This window comes from Melanostigma gelatinosum (assembly GCF_949748355.1).
Source record: "Melanostigma gelatinosum genome assembly, chromosome: 8".
In the NCBI taxonomy this organism is placed as follows: domain Eukaryota; kingdom Metazoa; phylum Chordata; class Actinopteri; order Perciformes; family Zoarcidae; genus Melanostigma; species Melanostigma gelatinosum.
The window spans coordinates 22,454,380-22,476,761 of record NC_136641.1 but is presented as its reverse complement, the minus strand read 5'-3'; the positions used below and the strand labels follow the sequence as shown (position 1 = coordinate 22,476,761).

Sequence of the window (22,382 nt, the reverse complement as noted above, 5' to 3'; positions counted from 1 at the left end):
GGAAGAGAGTGAAACACAGAGGGGAAAGAAGAAAGAAGAAAGAAGAAAGAAGAGAGCGAGGGTGCATAATTAGTACCACCGAGTTTGTGTCAGAGCTATACACCATGAGAACAGACTTCTGAAGACGACAGTGCTCTGAAAATAATTGTGCCTAACCTTCAGGACATTTGTGTGTGTGTGTGTGTGTGTGTGTACATGTGTGCACGCCACTTTCTTTTTCAAAGAGCTTGAATTTGTATTTGGATGCAGATTTAGCCTTTCATTATGACTCTGCGTGGAGGCTTTGAGAGTGCGTGGATTGGCTGCAACAGAGGCGTCTGCTGCTGGGTGTTGCTGCTCACTTGTTATTTCTCCATCGCCTTGGCAGCCAAACCCAAAATGCCAGGCCACACACACCTCAATTCAGTACGCATCGATGGGGACATATCTCTAGGTGGGCTGTTCCCAGTGCATGCGAGGGGAAACGATGGCAAAGCCTGCGGGGAGCTGAAGAAGGAGAAAGGGATCCATAGGCTGGAGGCCATGTTATTCGCACTGGATCGTATCAATAACGACAACGAGCTGCTGCCGAATATCACTCTGGGGGCGCGCATCCTGGACACCTGCTCCCGTGACACCCATGCTCTGGAGCAGTCGCTGACATTCGTTCAGGCATTGATTGAGAAAGACTCAACCGATGTCAAGTGTCTCAGCGGAGGGCCGCCCATCATCACTAAGCCTGAGAGGGTGGTTGGAGTGATTGGTGCGTCTGCCAGCTCCGTGTCAATCATGGTAGCCAACATCTTGCGTCTCTTCAAGGTCAGTTTCTCCTCCTTCTTACTTTACTTTTTCTTCAACATCTTTCCGATGGTGGTTGCAGTGCACAGATATATTCCCGACAGGATGTTCCCTCCAACATGTTCTTGGAGATCAGATTCTCAGTTAAAATCAATATTAACCAAAGGAAAACTTAGAATTTCATTCCGACACTGTGGCGATATCACCACACTGTAAGCAAACTTCACCTTAGACGAATAAACATGCGCACACAAACACACACGCTCTTTCATCCCACACTTCACAGTCCGTGTCCTTATTGCTTCTCCTTTGACCTTTTTATTTTCCTCAGAAGCTCGAATCACAGTAGTTTCAGAAATGTCTTCCCACTGTCCAGAAAACTAGGCTCTGACGACTACGACACAATTCCCCTCACTAATGACATTAATATGCCAGGAGTCCTTAGTCCTTCTTCTAATTCATCCGGGTAAGCCAATGCATGGCACCATGAGCACATTGCACTGCTTTCGAATATAGTGCATAAAATGAGCCCCTGCATTGTGTTCGCTCAGCAGATGCAAACATAATGTGCAAATGAGAGCAACACATAAATAATATATGACAGAACGTTTGTAATACCTGCTCAGTGCTGTCAAACAAAACTGCAGGTCACAACCCGACTAATGAGCATAAGGACTGTGTCAAAACAGGTTGTCTCTTTTTCATAATATCCCTGGAAGAGCCATTTAGTATTCTTAATAGTTTTTGTATTTTATGTTTATTGCAAAAGTATGTGTGTTATGTTCTTTAGAATGTTTACTATATAACAGAGTGAAGATAATTGGTCATGTTGTAAAATGTGCTTCAAATGTGTGTTTTGCCCTTTGAAGTTAAAAGGCTCCTCTATTCTGTCCTGCTATTGGATATTTATTGGTTGACTCCTTTAAGTGAGTTCAGTGTAAGTTAGGCTTTGATGGAGCAGGATGTGGAGCAACAATTTTTCTGACCGCAGATTCTAGATTGCAGATTATAGAACGCAGATTATAGACTTTTTAGTTATAGCCAGTTTAAGTCAATGTTTTCGTACGAGGAAATTGTTTTGTTTATCTTTTACATGGAATAAAACCACTTTTAACTACGAGCTACGAGCCTCATCTTTGGACAGCTAGCAAGAAAAGTTTAGCCTGCAAGATCACGTAAATTGGACATGGTAGTCTACGCGAGTCAGAACCCTTTACATCCTGCAAGAAGTGGCCAAGAAGGACGGTAAAATAAGCTGCCACTACAATCCCAATATTCATGCCAGACTAGCTGCAGTAAGACGTCAGTGGTTATGTAATGTAACCCTTGCTCTACGAACACAAGTGAGGGCCTGTAATGGGCTTCCAGGGCTTGATGGACTTGTTTTTTACGAATTGACTGACAAAAATTGTGCATGTATGTGCCCAGTCATGAATATAATTAATCCTGTAGGGACTGAACATTAAGTATATAATTGTCTTACCGTTGCTTTTACTCATCCATGTTGCTTTTGGCGATGAGACAAGAGGCATTCAGGTGTTTGAACAACAAGATAATCAATATGAAGCTGCTGTTCTATTCACAAACAGCCCTATAGAAGATGAGGCCTGAATGCTCTGCTGTTGCATTGATTGAACAATGTCTCAAATGCCACTCTAGGGCCGACTAACTGCTCAGCAGAGGCCAAGAGGGCGAATAGTAAGGCAGAATACATACCGCATTCCTACATCCTTGCTGCTTTTTTAGAAAGTGGTGGATGAACTAGCTAACACAAGGCCGTCATCAGTTTCCAGCCGTCACAAGTCCTGGTCCTGTACATCCAAGTCTTTTTTTGTACAGTGTACAAACCTGGCACAGAACTTTCAACATAAGGGGAATACACATAAATTAATCTCGCAGCTGAGCAAAAAGGAGGTTGGTGACATATCTCATACAGGAATTGTCTCATAGCTCAGCACACCACACAAAGGGTTGGTCAGCACACTGCTCCATCACTCTATGTCACATGCCAACATCTTTTCAGGCTGCACAGGACTGTTTTATACATGCACTAAATCTGTGGGAAATGTTTCCAACAGGGATGCACTGATCCAACTTTTTCAGTCCCAGTCCTGATACCTGGGCTCTGGGTGTCGGCCGATACAGAGTACCCATCCAATACCAGGGATTCATAAATAACCTGTATGCCTCACTGTGTGCAAGTGGCTGCAGGATTAAATGAAATAAATGAAGAAATGAAACAAAGGCTTGCTGCCAGACTCCTTGTGGAGGGCACATCAAATCGCCAGCGGAGGGCCTGTCCACTCGCAAGCTTGTGCGACTTCTTCACAAATTGGCAAGCCTCTATTTGAGCAGGATTTTGCCAAGGAGTTGTTGTGTGTTCCAAAAAGTTTGCCAAATCCTGCAAATGGGAACAAATTATTCCCCCTCTCCCCCCCTCTAAAGGGCATTGAGCTGTTCCATCCAAGACTTTGTGTTCTTGTGCAAAAATGTAATTTTGTGTGAGTATGGTGCTACTCAGATACTGAAAGGCTGCACCAGTTATTCTCCCTCTGGACTGAGGTCAGAGTAAGCAGGAATCCCGTTTTTGATAGACAATGGCCTTAAAGGTATCTGCCCGTGGGCTTGAACGGCCTGCTTGAGAGGGCCTTGAGCATGATGGACAAATCCCACTGAGGGACAGAGGCGAATGCCACAGGATGAGGCCACTTCACTCCAACAAGGAAACACTATATTTCAAAAGGCAGCTAATAAAAACCCCCTTTCTCCAAACCACTCATAGCAAGAGCTAGAGGGAACATACACTTTGATGTATGGAAGGACAATCAAGACTCGAGCAGAATAATTCATTTCAAAGAGTCGGAAGTGATCTTGGCATATACCATTTCTGGGTACAATACTGGAATCTCCAGTCCGTCATTTACGTGATACAAGGAATATGGGCGGCATTGGGAGCAGCCATTAGCTGAGCATGTTCTGCATATCTCAGAGCTGCAGCCGAATAACCATGAGCTGCACCTGTCCGACTCTTTGCATGAACAGTGGGATGAGACGGAAGGACGGAAACGCATAAGAACAGGCTTTTATGTAATAGAGTATATGTGCAAATGCATCCACCTCCAATGGTGGATTTCTCACTGGTGTGGGGGAAAAGAATCACAGGGTGTTCAGTCTCTACACAAACAGTTGACATCAGTCCAGCTTTAAAAAGTGTATGGCTGTCTTGAGTCAGATGATGACACATTTCAGGTTTATTTTGGAACACCAACATGGCATGGCAGTACAACCAGGATGAAACATGGATGGTAAACAGGCAGGTTGGTAACAGTGGTGCTATTTGTAAAGTAATCAACCCTGAAAACCCCACGATTGTCGAACGTTATACGAGGGTTTCAGTCTGAATGTGTAACACTGTGGTAATGAATTGTATAAAGTGCAGCAATGAGTAGCTCAAATCCCTTTTTATTGGAACACCAACACCGACAGACAAGTGCTTCACCCTGTCTGAAAAACAGATGCCTATCAACTGAAAGTATTGTCTCTAACAGACACAGCAGGTCAGCGTGGCTTCCCCTTGGTATCTATTTCTTTATGTCTTTGAAATTCTTACTTTGTTCAGTGTTGGTTTTCATAATGTTACACCAAATGCCAAGTCGGTAGCATTAATTGCAAATAAAAAGCAGAGCCAGTCACAACTCTGGTGGCGACGTTTCTTAGAAAAATCGCTCTTTAGATATTCATTCCTCAAGTATTTCAAATAAACATTGTGGAAAACTGGGAAGCTCTAAAAGCCTTTAATCGACTTATCTTGTGTTTTGCAGTCGACATGAACATTTTTTCATGAATCTCACTGATATGGAAACAAGAAGCCGTGGAAATGTGATTTGTATGGGGCCCGGAAGTGGCCTCAGGTGAAAAGAATATCACAGGGTTTAATATTTTGAATGATGTTAACACTACACGAGTGGAAAGATGACAGTGACTATGCATGAAGTAGACCTGGTACTCGTTTTTTTTATTTACTGTCGTGAACCAGATGCATATCACCTCTTTGTTTTTGTTAAAGTCACATAAAACCATAAGTAGGACTCCCTTGAGTGGCAAAGGAGAGTTTCACTGCTCACCACTTCCCTCTAATGGCTTCAAAAGTCGGCTTCTTCTTCTGTCAACGTTTTCCTCACCTAAACTGCTGGGCTGAAACTAAACCCAAGATGATGATGATGTGGACTCTTTCTTTCGTGTGTGTGCATATAACACACCACTGGATTGTTTTGCAGACAATCCAGGTCTGATGATCAAAACACTAATAAGTTGTTATGAGGTGTTACAGCATGTGCTATGAGGTTTGGGGGCTAATTTATTTATTATCATGCTGTGTGTATATTTAGAGTTGCTCCATCAAATTGTCATGTTTATTTGATGACTTAAAAAAGAGACGCATGAAAGCATACAAAAAAAATAACATACCACCGATATAACGGCTGCTGTTGACGCTGCTTGCCGTCCTCGTGAGGGAAAGAATTTGTTTCCTGACTGTAACTGGCGTCATGCATGCAGTTGTTTTTCAAGCTCCTTACTTTTGGACTCTTCCTTATCCTGCTCACAGTCTTTGAGTGCCTGAGGGCGAAGTGTTTGCTCAGCACTTCAGAGCAGGCAGGATTCCGTCCCCATGGTGTGTCATGAATATTTTACTATATTGTTGCGTAATTTACACCCTGGGATTGGGGTTGAACGCTCCCTCTCCGCACGCCCTCCTCACAGGGTCCAGCCTTTGGTCTGTTCTCATCAGTTGTCTTTTTATACTACTCCATAAGCAGGAGCAAAGTGCACCAGCACTTGTGGTAATTAGTGGTTGGGTTGCGTATGATACTCAAGACAGTCTGAGAATAATTAAAGCCCCAGGCTTTTGATTGTGTCTCTTACACATCACTGAAAACAGCTACACTGGCTGGCTTTAGGGATATTGCTGCAGCAGTCAGAAACTGCAGAAGCATGCGCTGTGTTTCAGGTAGGCCAAGTTGCTTTGCTGAGACAATCATAAGCTCTCAGACAAAGAGGGTGGTGGCTTGGGCAACTTCCTCACAGCAGCTCTCTAAATTAGGGACAAGCAGGCACAGTCAGTCTGCAGGAGTCTTTCCTCTGTGGAGGAGTGAGCTTCGAACAGTGAGGAGAGGTGCTAGCAAGGTAGGCTGAGCAGAGAGAAGAGGTTTAACTATTTCCCTGTTGTGCCATCTGTGGATAAGAGAACTTGCATCCTACTTTCTCTTCCCTCATTATAAAATATTTGTTGGCTCTGTCCTTTTGTGCTTTGGCAAGATGTGTGTTTTTTTTATAGCTTTTTTTGCTGGAAACAGCTGCCTGCACTCTACAAAGTGATTTGAGCCGTTGTTCATTGCAAAATATCAATTTGTGCAGCTTTAAATTCTGTATGATGTCTTCTGACTTAATGGACATTTTGTCAACTCCATCAGAAATCTGATGGCAAAGGTTCAACCTTGACCTCTGAAGAAGTTAAAGTGTGGTCCACTGACTCACAATAATCATAACATAAGTAGGGCACACATTAAAGTCATTGTGATCAATGGGATTCTCGATCGTCAGAGTATGAAACAGTTATACGCTACACTTGTTAGTGCTCTATCACAGCTGGACAGTGCTCCCAAGGTTTACCCTGTCACCTTCACAGAGAGAGAGAGAGAGAGAGAGAGAGAGAGAGAGAGAGAGAGAGAGTCTGGATAGGAGAATTGATTCTGACTAATTGCACTCCCATTCTGTGCTAAGAGTAATTTGGTGCACACTACGCTACATTAGTTCATTCACGCAGCCCATTCCGTCAAACCCACCCATCCATGCCCAACAAAATCCCATGTACTCGCTGAAATTCCTACACCCGTCGAGTCTAACCGAAACAAACAAACAGGGAAGCGGAAAGCAATTGTTTTCAGTGTGCTCACAGACCAATGAGCTTCCACGGTTTTATCCGTGCCCCTCAACTTGACTTTTACAACTGAGCAGACTAAATCCATGACGCCGTCTCTCTCTCGACCCCAGATTGTGGACATACTCCATCCACCATGCTCTGGCTACAAAGGAGAAGCTCCTTTAGTTCAGGATTAGTTCCGACTCAACTCACTCTGCCCACCCAAGCCCAGGCGGTCAATTCTCAGGACAGTCATGAGTGAAGGCTGCCGAGAGCCTTGCCTTTTCTTGGCACTAGTTTATCCCCTTTCTCCTGCCGTCGGCAAATCCCTCTGCAGGCAATACGCACCACTGCTGGTGATCACCAAGCACGGTGACAAAAAGCTACTGTGTGACTGTGTCCTCATGTGCATTCTCTTTCTCGATATGTTAGGTTTCACTCAAATTAATTCCTGGCATATAATTAGTGTGCACTAGCAGGCCCACTGAGGGGATGCTGGCAGGAGGGTAAAAATGTATTTTCTTTTTTAAATGTGTGATTTAATTCTGCTGAGCATTGCTGTGAAATTCTCAAAGCCAAGAGGGACATCGAAGAGCACAACACAAACACCAACAGGGTTTGCTTATGTTCTCTGTGCTGGAGCTGTCCCTGTACCACAGTGGTTGCAATCCTCCAATCTCGTACATTCAGATGTGCATCTGGTACTCTGCTCTGACTTTTTTGAAGTTGAAAAGAAGAAGAAAACCCCCCCCCCCCCAGCGTCTTAAGAACTGAACAAACAGAGCCCTGACATCACATAGTTTCCCTTGAAAGAGCATGGGATTAAAGGCTTGGAGCTGTCTCACCTGCATAATCTCACCGTCAACCCAACAATCCATCACTGTCCTGCTGTGTTGAGGCTGTGCTGCTTCAAATTTACTCAGACTTAAACAAAGGGTTGATTCCACAAGGAAGAGAAAACAGAAAACCTTGAGTAGCTCAAGCTAATTCAGATATGAAGTAATCAATGGTGCCATGACAGCTTCCGTATTGATCGTGGGAGAGGGATTTTTATGTTCCTTTAATTTAAGCAGGCAGACTGACAGTGTTCGAGTGACGGAAAATGAGAGGTAACTGGGTGCTCAGTTATGTCTTATTTTCAGCACAGCAGTTTATGTGTTCTGCTCTTTAATAATACATATAAAACCTATGAAGAAGAAAAGGTCAATATAATAAAGATTTCATAGGGCCACTGTCAAGTTCCTTCAAGGGATGATCTTAAAGGGATTGTTCTGTCAGCCTAATGCCAGCCGTTATCTTGAGTTTACCGTGCAGTGGGGACAGAAAAAGAAAGTTTGGCCGCCTTCAGGCTAAGCAGCTTGGACGTCATCCCTTCCAGCACATGAGACAACTTTGGAGCCTTCCATGACTCACTGCTGTGTCACACAAAGGGATTTGCTTTCTGGTCAGAGGCAGTTGGTATTTACCATGAAAACACAAAATTCAGGCTATAATTTTGAAATAACTGGGGCAAACTGATACTTTACATTGTGATATCGTAAAGGGACAGCCATTGTGTGATACAGTGGACTTGATAGACAATGTGTTTTGCAAAACCGGCCTACAGAAAAAACAAGATTAACAGACTAAAACCATGCTAACGCACTCAATGAAACATCCTGATATTTGAGATGTTCAGCATCTTAGCTTATGTTAGCATGCTTACATATGCTAGTTAGCACTGAACACAAAGTCAAGTTTAGGCTGATGGAAATGTCATTAATTTTCCAGGTATTTTGTCATTAACCAAAATATTGAACAGATTGAACTACTTGAGGAAAAGTTAAGGGACAACCAATGTTATTATAATTTGTCCTGTGGGAACCATGAATATCTGTTTTGTGCTAATCCATCCAATAGATATTGAGATCATTCAGTGGATACATTAAAACTTTCAACCTGCTGGTAATGCTAGAGGAAATGTCAGAGGATCACCAAAGTCATTAGGGTTCATCGTCTGGAGAACGCAAATTCACACACATTCAAGTCAGTCCATACAATAGTCGTTCAGATATTTTGGCGTGGTCTAAACACCCATGACAACAAGGTGTTGGTTATACTCTGAAACTGATAATTGACGAGAGGGTTTTGCCTCTAATCTACCAACTAGACTGATAGTCATATACTTTCTATTTGAAAAAATAGAAGACATCAAGCACTAGCTACATTTTGCTTTTAGTAATGTTTAATGAGAATGTCATACGTCTTTTAATTGAACAAATACAAACTCTGCCAAAAGCGAGAGACGTCAAAACCATAATTTCATACGGTATTATTAATGTGCAGAAGTTCGGTGTTGCACCAGGACGATATAATGAGGAAAGTACTGGCGTCATGAATTATACTAATTCATATCTACATTAATTCCATTGATTTTCTTGGCAGAAACCATATGAATTGATTAATCTAATCTCACCCATTGCTTTGAAATATATTAAAAAAAACTTGTTCCAGAGATATTATTTATCATTTTATCTTTAAAGCTGTGGATCCATGCCATGAGTAGAGCTTTGATCAGCTTGAGCATAATTGCTTATTCTTCACTTCAGAAAAATCAAAATGTTAAGCGATGAGCCAAGAAAAAAAATTTTGGGGTTGCATTCCAATTTCAGAACACAGATGAATGTAAAAAACAACAACAAGCTGACAAATAGATGAAATGGTTTCAGTGACTGTGATATTTACTGTTTGTGTGCCAACAGGCAAAGATGAGATGAGGTAAAACAACAGCATGCTATTTGCGTCTCACAAGCCAACAGTACTATTTACACCCGATACAGGCACACAATAGATACTGGAAGTGTATATGTGGCCTACTGTAGGATACATATTGTTTCCTAAATCTAACATATAAAAGTCAGAAAATAATAAGTCAACTCTTGGTGTAAGTCTTCAGTTTGACCCAATCATCCACAACAACCTACTCCCTACACTTACTTTGCCACTATTTATACTACTACTATTACTACTACTATTACTACTACTACTGAATCTTTCTAACCTGTCACGCCAGATGGTTTGTTACACAGAGACATCAGAGAAGCCGTCATTGGAAAATGTTTGAAAAAGGGCAAGCACTTTCAAAATATGTGGCAGGGGATTGGATGAACCATCTGTCGCTTAAACTCTTGCCAAAGTGAGTAGAGAGAAAGAGAAGAGCAAAAACATCTTTTAGATTGAGAAAAAGCCTTCAGTATTTGTTGTTTGCTTTTCTTTCAATGAACAAATACTCTCCAGCTCTGACATAGCCGATGCTATATAGCATGTACACTAACCTCTTCAGGTTCCACCGTTGTTGCTTTGAGCGAACAGACGCCTCTCAGTGACGTCGCACACACCTAAGCCACGCCCATAGCTGCCCTCACAGGACTCTGATTGGTCCGTGCTTTGGCTCACAAACGCATTACCCGAAGCCCGACAAGATGAATTTTCGTGTGATCTGGCAGCATCGCAAGAATCCAGCTGCTTTGTAAGCTACAAATATTTCAGCCAGCTAACTATTGCTAAAATAAGTAGCATGTTCAACTTGGCCAGGTGTGAATAGCTGAATAGCTGCCGTGTGACTACTGATGCACTTAGACACTTGCAATGCATCTATTCAGATTTTTTTATGCTGTTTGAAAACATTCAGATCCTTTGCTTCTTGCTTGCTTGAGCTCCAGTATGAATTTGTAATGGTCTTACACCAGATGGTCCCACTAGCCTCATCCATTTGTTTGCATTTTTTTCCATCAAGATTCCACTGAGCGCTTCCAGTTTTCTGTTTCGACGGCAGTGCAAAGGTGGAGCGCTGCCATCGGGGAAAGAGACTATCTGCATGGCTTTACGGCGGCTGCCATTTTATGAAGTCAGTTGATATTTAAAACCAGAGTCCAATGAGACTGACTGCAAATATAGAGACATAATTCAGAAGCCAATCATGCATACTCTCCAAATATTTGTACACATTCACACAACCAGCTGGCAGAGGGGGAATCAGGCTAATTATCGCCTGAAAAGCTTCCTCAAGCGATAGATCCTTAAAGACTAGCTGTCCGTTTGTCACCGCCACCCCATCACCTTCTTTAACCTGCGATCATTAAGCTATCAAGATTTGAAGACCTTCCATTACAAACACCTGGCTATTGACCCGGCGTCTTCAAGCTGGTGAGACAAGATGTTTGCCTTGTCTGAAAGTCAGTGTTTGAACATGTACAAATCAGAATTCTAACATATTGCTGTTGATTTCTCAAAAAGGTGACATGTTGGCATTAAACTTCAAATGACTGTTACATAATAGTGGCAAACTGGAAACATCTCTGCCCTGCTCCCTCTGAAGATAATTTCCTTAATTCTTGTCATTGAAATGTTGTATCAATGATGATTACACCATTGTGGGCAGTTTGAATTCAGTAAAATCTTTCTACACATGGCATCAACAGAAGTGTAGCTGTGTTCAGCAGTCCGGACAATAACAGCAATAACAATAGTAATAAAACAGAATAATAGTCATCTCTCATGAGGCCAGCGAGCCACAGATTCTTCGTGAAATCTTGTCCTCCGGAACCAGCATTTTTAATTTCATGTGGAAGTAGTGTTTTGTATCCTGAGGTCCTTTGTGTTAGTCACCGCTGATCTGCCTCATATACCGTTTGTTACACAGTTAAAACATATCTTGTAGGTCACCTTATCTAATCTCGGTTGCAATAAATTAAATCACTTAGTATGAAGTGATAATAATTCAATATGTGCTTCAATAACAATAATGATAATAATTAGTGCTGGGCAAGTTAACGCGGTATTATCGCGTTAACGCATTAATTAATTAACGCCGATAATTATTTTATCGCGCGTTAATGCAGGTTTTTTTTTATTATTAAGCGGACATTTTCCGAATACAAGAACCGGGCAGCGAGCAGTGAACAGCTGTTTGTGTGGCATCTCTTCCCGTTTCCTTCATCTACATTCCCCTGGGTCCTAAGTCCCTCCATGTACAGCTTCTTATCACCCTCTATGTACCAACATACATTTATAACAAATACCACACATATTACACGGTAATCAGCGTTGCATATGTGTCTGACCAAAATACCAAAAAAGTAAAAAATGAAATGATTCATTTTGAGTTTTTAAAGTGTTTTTGTTTGGAATATGTATAATAAGCATATCATTGAGTTATAACTGCTGAGAATTTAACAAACATTAAAAAAAGAAAAAAACATGACGTAGAAAGGTTTAAGAGCCATTAAGACAACAGAAATGCTCCCAATCTCGTATTCAGCACCTTTGATTTTTACCATTTTATTGTTTTGCCCTCAAATTGTCTTTTTGAAGATACAAAGTTTCAGAATTCAGAACTTGAAATGCTAGATAAACGGTTGTTGATGAATAAAATTGACCTGCAGATATTTAACTCTTAGTTGAAACTATATGAAAGAACAATTACAGCACACCTTCATTAAGTATATTATCGGCCAGATGTAACGGTGCAGGTAATGTACGCGCAAAAGTTGCGGTCAGATTTCTTTGGATAGTTTCCAGACTTCAGTGGCCACAAGTCCTCAAATTAAAACAACAAGGGTCCTCTCCACTCCACATCTCACCTCCCATTTCCTTTCATTGTCTTCCCTTTTTTCCCTCTCCTCCCATCCCCTCTCCTGTGTTGATAACTCCTTCTGAGAAACCGCTTCCACCACTCCCCATCGTGCACCTCTTCCTCTCTGTGTTTGGGGAAGTTTGGTTAGATTAAGGCACATAAACGACTTGGTTAGGGAAACATCATGGTCGTGGTTAAAATAAATCAACATCGATTGTTGGTTGTAAACAGGAAGAGAATTGCAGCCTTGCGTAATGCGTGTACAAAAATCGTTGCTGGCTCAGAATTATGTTTTTAGGACACATATACATAGCTAATAAATGATGCGTATGTTTCAGAGAGTTTTTACTCTCCCTGTTTGTCTGCACACGACTTTTGCCGGTTATACAGATTTGATTCCAGGAGCTCATGGGTCATTGCCAAGGAGGCTGCAGTTCCCCATCTCAAGCTACTCGTAGTGCATTTCACACACCATGATATCCTCTCAGGGTTGGGATCTCTACCCTGCGGGGCTCCTCGATAAACTCGTGACGTGATCCACAACCTCAAGAGTGTTGCGAGTCCCTGCTGCTGTCCCACGCAGCGAATGAAATGTCGACAGAGCATCAGTTCAATCACATTAACAATGTCACATTCTTTATTTTGTAATGTACGACTTTCTGTGTCAGGGAGAGAATTTAACAGTCTTTATATTATAGCCTCCCGTATTTTTGTTTGACCTGAGATTTACTGTCTCGTGCGTCGCAATAACACGGCAAAGTCGAAAGTACAGATGGTAAACCCACAAGATCCTATTGACCCCTGCTCGAGTGCGACCATCACTTAAAACCCGAGTAGCATCGACACGGGGATGAACACAGTGAATGGATGGATTTGTTCCAAAGTCATTCAAAGGTGTTGTGCCATTAGATTTAAATGATAGTGCAGGCTGTGTGTGGGAGATCAATATCCGGGAATGAGCATAACTAATTCAACTTTCTATAAATTCTGTCATTGATATGTTCAGCAAACAAATGCTGTTGATACAAATAGTGGAGTTTCCATCGTGTCAAACAATCTATTGTGTGCCTCAGGGGAATGAAATCACTTTCAGATTCCACCCTTTGTGTTGGAATGGAAAACATTGTTGCAACACGGATTTATCCATATTATGTGAATCACAAGAGCAAAATTTGCTACATTTTTTTTGTCACCATTTCTGAATAAAAGATACATTATATATATATATATATATATATATATATATATATATATATATATATATATATATATATATATATACACACTGCAAGATATGACTTTTGGTGCATGCAAAAGGAGGAAACACTTTTTCAATGAACTGAAACATAGTAATAGCTCTATTTTGGAAAACATTCCTCTGTATAAGTAATTCAGCAGCCAAGGGGGGAAAAAAAAGCTTTAGATAAGTATATTCAATTACGGAAAGCAGGTAAGTATGCCCAATGTGAGTGTGAAACTTACTTTTACACAAACATAAACTAGTTTCAATGGTGCTTTGAGAGTTCTAGATAAACCCGGAGCAAACTCTGGGTTAAATCAGCTTTTTTTCTTCGTTTCCCTTCCTACGGTTGGATTAGCAACACAGGATAAAGGTTACAGCTGGGTAAGGGGGATAACACTGTTTACACCAATCAGGGAGGCGATCTATAAAGTTAGCCGGAGTTTTGAACCAAGGAAGAACATGTTTTAAATAACAAGAGCAGTCCTTGCAGCAGCGAATGCATCCAGCCAGCCACCGGCCTCCTAACAGCTTGTCTCCTCTAGAAACAGATTACCTGTGCAGACGAGACACTTTTGTGTAAAAGCCATTGGCATCGACTCAGTGAATACATTACCTGCCTGTGTACTGTTCTCACAGTTACTCAACTCGTCGGTGTTAATGGAGGCGTCACGTCCTGACATAGACACCGAAGGCGAGTCTGCAGCTGCAGCTGAGTGCTTTTACCACAATGTTGTTTCAAGTATTAAAAGCACAATAGACGGCTCTGGTTAGCCGAAATAACGTAAAAAGGCTCCGCGAAGTTACCCGCGTTGTAAACAAGGTGTGGCGGACTAATTGTTACCAGCGAATGCTGAATCACACGTGATTCATTCATGAATTACACTGTCCTTTTGTTCAACAATATGAGATATGTGGAACTTCTTTTGTTGTGCGTACAGAAATGCAAAAATAACATCTTAAAATCCTCATTACCCGGGATGCTTGGAAACTATTCAAGGAGCAAAAGACGGTCCTCGGTCAGCACTCTGGATTATCCAGAATAACGTTTCTAGTGCTGTGAGCACCACAAACAAAATCCAATTTTATTCATTGCTATTCAGAGATATACTGTCTGTCACTGTTGCTAAAGTGAATGTGTTGTATTTGGCTCAATATGTCCATCAATTCTGTCCATCCTGGGAGAGGGATCCCTCCTCTATTGCTCTCCCACAGGTTCTTCCTCTTTCCTCCCCGTTAAAGGACTTTTTTGGGGAGTTTTTCCTGTTCCGATGTGAGGGTCTCGGGACAAGAGGATGTCAAATATGTACATATTGTAAAGCCCTCTGAGGCTAATTTGTAATTTGTGATTTTGGGCTTTACAAAAATGAATTGAATTGAATTGAATGTGGGCCTTGTGTTTTAGCCAGTCAGGGAGAATCAGAGAGTGAATGCATGTGTCTGTCACCTGCAGCTTTAATGGATATCAGAGTAACATGAGGCCCTCAACAGCACTGCATTGACGTCATCACATACAATCTCAGTGTATTTGACAGATCTCAAAAGTCAGCTAAAAGCATCACTACCAGGTTTAAAAAAAAATAAAGATTAATCAGTTTCAACTTTGAAGCAATGCGACAACCAGTCGGTAGAGTTTTATGATTTTCAGCAAATTTACTTATTGTTCTAAATATTTCATGCTGCCGTCAGTCTTCCACATCGCGAGTATTGCACCTATGTTTCATCTTATTTCCATTTGCAGGTCCTAAACATCAAAGATCTCCCTCAAGTGAAAAGCCTGGTTTGCTTGCACATGGAGAAGTTGGCTGTCTGTTGGCATCAATGTCAAAGCGCACACAGAAATGACTATATTGAAACACTCAGGCAATCAGCCTGCACTGCCCGCAGACTTTAGCAAGGCACAGCTTGATTTTAAGCAGGAGAAACTGCAGGCACACTCACTCAGCCCACTCTGTTGTCTCATAACTGCTGCACGCTGCATGTGCTAGCAATGCTTTTTCGCCGCCCCGCTTCTCTTTTCTGCAAGTTAAGCTGAAAAAAAGGGAGTAATGAAATATTTAAAATCCAAGTATTGAGGTTAGCAGAGGAGTGCCTTTCTTTCGCTCTGCGTCCCGCAGACGTTCCACATGTAGGTGTAGGTTGACCTTGATTTAATTAAATTGAACGACATGCAACTTATCGGGAGACGAGTGAATGATCACCGGAAGATTTGGATGGTGTCTATTGGTTCATGTAATATGAGGGTAGCCAATAAGAGTGGACTGCCTTCCACTAGTTTACAATGCATGTTTCGATTGTTGTTCCATGTAATTTGTCTCTGTGGGATGGGTTCTAATTTGACTCAACAATCTCTGCAAATGAAATGTGATTTGCATTACTTTGTTCAGTCCAACAGTTAGTTGTCTGCAATTCAAATGCTCTTCAACGGGGGACAAAAGGCCACCCCAGACACATGGCACTCTGAATACTGTGTCAACCCTCAAAGCTTCTAACAAGGATTTACTGATCTCCTATTTTGTGGGAAGTTGATAGTGAGAGAGTATTCTATTGTACAAACGTTCTTCCTGTGTTCTCCTAAAATCTTCTCAATTGACCTCAAATAGCTGATCCAGAAACTGGTTTAAATTTAAACAACCCTCTGCTTTAATGTAACAGTTCTTTTTTATGGTCTGTCATAGAAAAGAAAGAAATAACCCCATTACATCTTTTTTTTATTTAGGAATGGGGCCTTAATAGCTTTGCAATAGATAATGAAGTGGTACTAATCAGTTGCCTTCAAGTACTTAAGGGATACTCAGAAGGGACTCAAATCCCATAATATTAAAAAGACAGATAAAATCTACCCTAGATTAATTTAAAGTTACAGAATGACAACACGATCTACATACGTTTGAGTTGAGAAACTTGCCAATCGGATAAAAGCCAATGTCTTATCTCTTATATCAGTTTATTAAAAGCTTCAAACTTTTCTTTATTTTTTCCCAACAATCTTGTTCGTTTTGATTTTGCCCATTCAATACACATCCGATGGGAAACAGCCAAAGCACACAGATCAATAGTGAAGACAGAGGCTTTAAAAGCTGGCAGGATGAATGGATGCAGAGTGCTTTGAATTATTCAATGGCGCTGTCTCTTTTGCGCTGACCGGACTGTTTACGCAGCTACATTCCAAAGAGCGGCGACCAAGATGTTAAATATCAGAGCAGACACCATTATCTCATTACTTTAACACACCACTTATATTCAAGAAATATGTTTTCTTGTGGGAGACAAGCAATTCATTTTTGTTTTGTTACAAGAGAAATATAGATATTTGTATAAAAACAGCCGTCAAATGAATTTAGACCCAGTTGAACAGCGTAGGATGATATCGCTGGCTGTCCAGATGGAGAAAGTGAGAATGCTGCTTTTTATGCAAAACATGTCTGCGGCTTAATTACATTCAGTCGACACAATTTGGCCATCGATGACAGCAATAACTTGAAAAAAACAAAACAACAATCAACCCATGATATCTGCATGTTAGCACACAAGCTTACTCAGCGCTAACAGAGCTTCATGATCGACAGAGCAGCCGGGGCTCTGAGGAAGTGACAGGTGCAAAACAAAACACTCCAAAAGAGCACAAAATGGACATGAATATTCATTCCTCTGGCCAAAATGGATATGAATATTCATTCCTCTGGCCTCGATTATGGACGCACAATTGCCTAACTCTTGAAACTAAAGGCCCTTGGCTGCAGTATACATTAACATGTTGTATATGTCTTAAATGTAATCACTCTTTAATTAAAATAATGTTTACTTACTGCATTCTCTGTCTTTCAACTTTCTTTTTTTTTTGCACAAATTGTAAACATTCACGACGTGAGCTACGAGAAGACAAAGTCACATGTGCTTTCATTCCCTATTGAGCTGAACTACCAGGGCGACGCTTGGAAACTCAGCCAAATCAGCAGCCAAATCAGCCAATCACATTTCTGGCACATTTTGTTCCCGCAGCCACTATGGTTAGTGTCAGGGACAGCCGTGAGTCTTTTTCTACTTCTAAGAAATGGCAGAAATTAAAGTACTCCGTAGTACAGGAGGGAATCAAAATTGGTTTTAAGTGTTCGAGCAGAAGATTGAATCCAAAAGAAACTGAACAGAATAAAAATAAATCAAGTTTTTATTTGAATGTCGGTTGAAAAAGGAATGTGCAGGTGCTCGAAGACATTTCGAACATTTTGTGATTTAAAAGTTTTAACGACAGTAAATGAAGGCGGTCATCGACTTTAATCTGGACGAAATGTTGGATGTGACTCTGTTCACGCTCTGCAGCAATATGTGCAACATGATACGCTCAATAGAAAATAAATAGACTGATCTATTCAGTCCTTAGATTCGAATATAGTTGTCTCCTTTCAAGTCCCTGCAAACCATTAAAGGAAATATATCTTCTTCACCATTGTTTTTATCCATAGTGATCCATAGTCGACAGTTATCCACAGTGGATGTTTTTGTGTAATGTGCAAAGAGGAAATATAAATGTGTGTATCATATCTTATCACAAAGCTGGAGAACACAGTGTGAAGAAGATCACAATGGAAACATTGTAGCACTGAGTGCAGTAACTCAGTGGACACACTGATTTCATGCTGCATGTATTAATCAAACAGGAAGTGCTCTGAGGTCCTGTTGCCTCCATGTAATTACTGCAACAGCGAACCGGACATGTTTGATGAAAACTCTTTGAGAGATGACGGCAGGAGAGTAGACAACAAAGACGCACTCAGCTCTACTCAAGTCAACACCTGTTCCCATTTGTTTCCGAAAGACTGACACACCGCGACCTGTCAGCCGGAGCTCGGGGAAACGAGATCTAATTAGCTCCAACCTCCTTCTCCCAACTCCGAACCACAATTATATCTCATTTCCTGACACTCCATAGCAGGACAGTTGTCATCAACTTCCACTTTTATCAGCTATCTGTAGTGGCTCTTGACCAAATAAAAAGTGGTCGGATAATTAGTTCCCCTGGGGAACAGGAGGGGGGAGAAAAAAAACTCTGCATTGTTTGTCGCTTGAGGCTATCTTTTCGGAATTATTTGTCAGAGAAGAGACAAGTGAAATAAAACAGCACAGAAGAGGGGGGAACTAAAAGTGAATGGGTTTGAAGAGATGGAGAGTCTCCAGTGGTGCAGGGGAGAAAGGCCGCCGAACCCACCGGCGTCAAGTCCTAAAACTTCTGAAGTGTTGTAGCAGCCCGTGAAATGGCTTCCTGCGGTCATGTAACCCAAAGTTGTTTCAAGGGGTTGCGTATAATGGCATGTATTCCACCACCTCCTACTAAACCACTGAGCGATAATGGCAGGGAAAGCATACAGTACATGTGGGCAGAGTCTTCAGGCTTTGTTTCTGTTTGTGTTTATCAGGCATCCACAGATCCCTTCCAGTGTGGGCGTCTAGGGTAATGGATTAGAGTTCTGGTGCCAGTGATATCGTGCTTGAGAAAGAACTGCATATTTTAGAGGTTCTTTGTCTCCATGTGAGGCCTGTGTATTTCACTGGTGAGTTAGACTGCTACTGATATGCCCCCTGGCATGGCGGTCCAGTGTGAGCGTAATTTAGTGCAACAACAGTGGCCAACCCGAGGGTGTGGAAGAATGGCGGGGTAACAGGCTGGCCAGGGAGGATTAAACATCAGGCTCACTTAATGCCTGCAGAAATATCGATCTTTTTTTTGCATGCAAAATGCAGCCAGGTGCACCAAAAACGTACTCCTGGCAGGTATTATGTATTACACTACCTGCCAATGTTTGAGTGATGACTTTCGTTAAAAAAACTGCATCAAAGAAAATAAACACCAGATGTTTTGGTGCTTGAAATAGTGTTTCTGTTTGTTGTGATTGTTGGCAAGGGGCATTTCCTCACGTTACCTGCACATTTTTCTCAGCTTTTTACAAAATCGGTCCCATTTCAAGTGACACATTTCAATTTCGGAAACATCTCGGTGGAAATTCGCAACAAAAACACAGAAAGGTGTAAGATTTCCGACGACAGTACAGCACATCGTCCCACGGCTTCCCTGCGCGCATGTTCTGTCACGAGCATTCTTTGATGACTGACATCATCTGTCAGCCATCAATTTTAAAACGGGAGCTTAAATGGAGGGAACAGATGCAAAGATGAAACAATGATGAAACAATAATGAGATGCTTACTGACATCGTATGTTGATGCCTCTTGAAAATCCTGAGATGCATAAATTGCTCCCGTGTCTCGAGTGGAAAGTTGCGCAGCTTCATCTGATATGTGATGTTGTCAGCTTGCATCCTGTGGCTTTGTTGAGGAGAGTCTCCCACCTCATCAATATCAACATCGCCATGTCAGGATTACTTGAATTAAAGGCTCAGAGCCGGTAGACTACATTGATCTTCACTGAAAAATTCACATTTGTGCATACCATTAGTGAGTTGAGGAAGCATCCAAACCATTGAAAGAGCAGCGGGGATCTCCTGATATGATATTGAAAGTGCCCACATTAATTCTGCTTGTAGTCCACCGTGGCCTAATCAAAGCCCACATAAGTAGAAGCCCACGGAGAGCATTTTTATGAGCCCATCGAGTGGTGCGGGAATGAGTCCTAAAACAAGGAAATCAGTCAGTTATTTTTCTCACTTCTACTTCCTTCTTCTCGGAGTCAATGGGGTTTCTGAATGTTTTTATTGGTTAAATGCCTGAAATAAGGTCCGTGGTTAACACAAGCTTCGGAGAGTTTCATGTTTTATTTTACAATTTGAAATATGTCAGTCAATATGCCTCTTGTGAATTTAGAAGTTTGTACATTATACTCAACGCCATCACGCAGACTTCACAGCATCGCTGTGTATACTGGCGCTTATGCGACCATGTTTCTTTATAGCCCAACGTTAGCCCATGAAAGTGGTGTTCAGTTGTGGAGATTATCTTGCCGAACAAAAGATAAACTGTTTGCCACACAGCGTATTTTTTCAACATTGTTTTTTTTTCTTTTCGAGGAAGCCTAACTTCCAGGGTTGGCATACAAAAACACGTGGGCCCTGCAGTACTCTATTTGGAAGGCTTCATTGAAGGCCAAATGCCAGACCATCACAGAGAGAGGCAGTTGGTCTTCAAAGCTCATGTGATAATGTAACATATTGGTTGCATATCCACAATTCTTAAACCTAAATAGCTGATATTTTGGCAACTTGGGGGCAGTGGAACAAGCTGCAAACAACAATACCGTATTATAACTTCATATAGCAGATCATTTATTTAGCTTTTTAAAACAACGGGGACGGATCCAGCACGGACAGTTATGGGAGTGAGGGATGAGGAGGTAAGGAAACATGAGAACACCAGGGTAGGGAGTGAGGGATGAGGAGGTAAGGAAACATGAGAACACCAGGACACACATGGAGAACTCTGTCAAGCTACATATTAGACAAAGTGAACATCTTTTTTTCTACATAGTTATCCTCAGTCTCATCTGCTTAACTTGGTCATGGAGGCATCAACATGTAATAGAGATGTTAAATTAACAGTGAAAACTCATCATAGCTTAATTTAACATCAGTATTCATAATTACACTTCATGTTTACTTCTCCTGATCTTTACCTCCTATAACAAGGTCCATAGGGGCATCTCAATAAATAAACATGTTATATTATATTATATAAGTGTTATTTACTGATTGTTTTCGTGTTGGAATACATGTTAAATATTTAACTGCCAAGTAATAATGCGTGTTTGATACTTACATTGTTTTTGCATTAAATCATACTGGGATGTTTGCTGAAATTGATAAGATGGCCCTACCTAGAACATGTTCCACCAGCCGCCACTGCTCTCCACCGACTCCTGAAGGAAATATCTGGCTCTTCAGCTGCTAAATGCACCACCACGTTCACCAGCGTGTCGCCACCTGTGCCGTTTGTTGCTGGTGAGGAAGCGTGCAGAGAGGGCTTTTAAAGCTTTCTTTTTTTTTGGCAAAAACAGCTGCCTGCTACCTTTGGAAACGATGCTGATGAGAACTGTGAGAGAATGAAAACAATAAGCTGAAGGCCACTGAAAGCTCTGTCGAGCTGAAGGAAACTGAAGAGCCGATGGATGGTTCGCCATGGGTAATACAAAAATATTGATCATAGCAGCTTTAAATTGGCTATGAAAGGGTTTACAAACAGATTTAGTCAAACTGTATCAAGCTTCGCTTTGTCTTTTAAATCGTGAATCAGAGAATTCAAAGTAGGCAGGTGCTGCTCGAATCTGATTCAGTGTATAATCGTCCTCTGCACACGTTTCGTCTTCTCTGGTAGTTTGACCACCGTGCACATTCTCAGAGACGACGGAACGGTTGTTTCCACTCTCGAGAAGAAAAGACAAAACAACATGCCATAGGCTTATCAAAATGTTTGAAAAATATTGACTCTAGCAACACAAAAAGAGTTACATGAAGAATATAATTGATAAGTGTTTGTGTTCTTCTGTTCCTATTAGAAATACTGCACACACACACACACACCTGCCTGTTCTATCACTACCACACGAAGAGAGAGAAGCAGAACTTCAATATGTTGGTGCTGAGAGGCAGACTCGTTGATTGGATGTTCAAAATAAGAGCGGAGTGAGTAAAATGAATCACACCTTGACATGATAAATAAACCAGAGGCCTTGCTAAGCCCAACAGAATGAAAATGCAGCTATCCCTAGACCCCGCATATGAGCCAGAGTTCAGCAAATGGAAAGCTACCGTTAATGCTGAACTAATTAACGGCACACGACAGCAGCTCACTGCTCGCTAGTGGACCGGGACCATTATTGAAGGAAGT

The 22,382-nt window shown here is 41.5% G+C and overlaps 1 protein-coding gene across 1 annotated transcript in view; it reads left to right on the top strand.

Moving 5' to 3' along the window:
• Positions 1 to 264: 264 nt before the first annotated feature.
• The window catches only part of LOC306781561 (metabotropic glutamate receptor 4-like), a gene marked incomplete at both ends in the record, with an annotated part of 105,277 nt that continues 83,159 nt past the window's right edge, over positions 265 to 22,382 (top strand). Inside the window, one exon of the mRNA XM_079274462.1 lies at positions 265 to 798. Within this exon, the coding sequence (XP_079130588.1) occupies positions 265 to 798 (534 nt within the window). The remainder of the gene's footprint in view (positions 799 to 22,382) is intronic.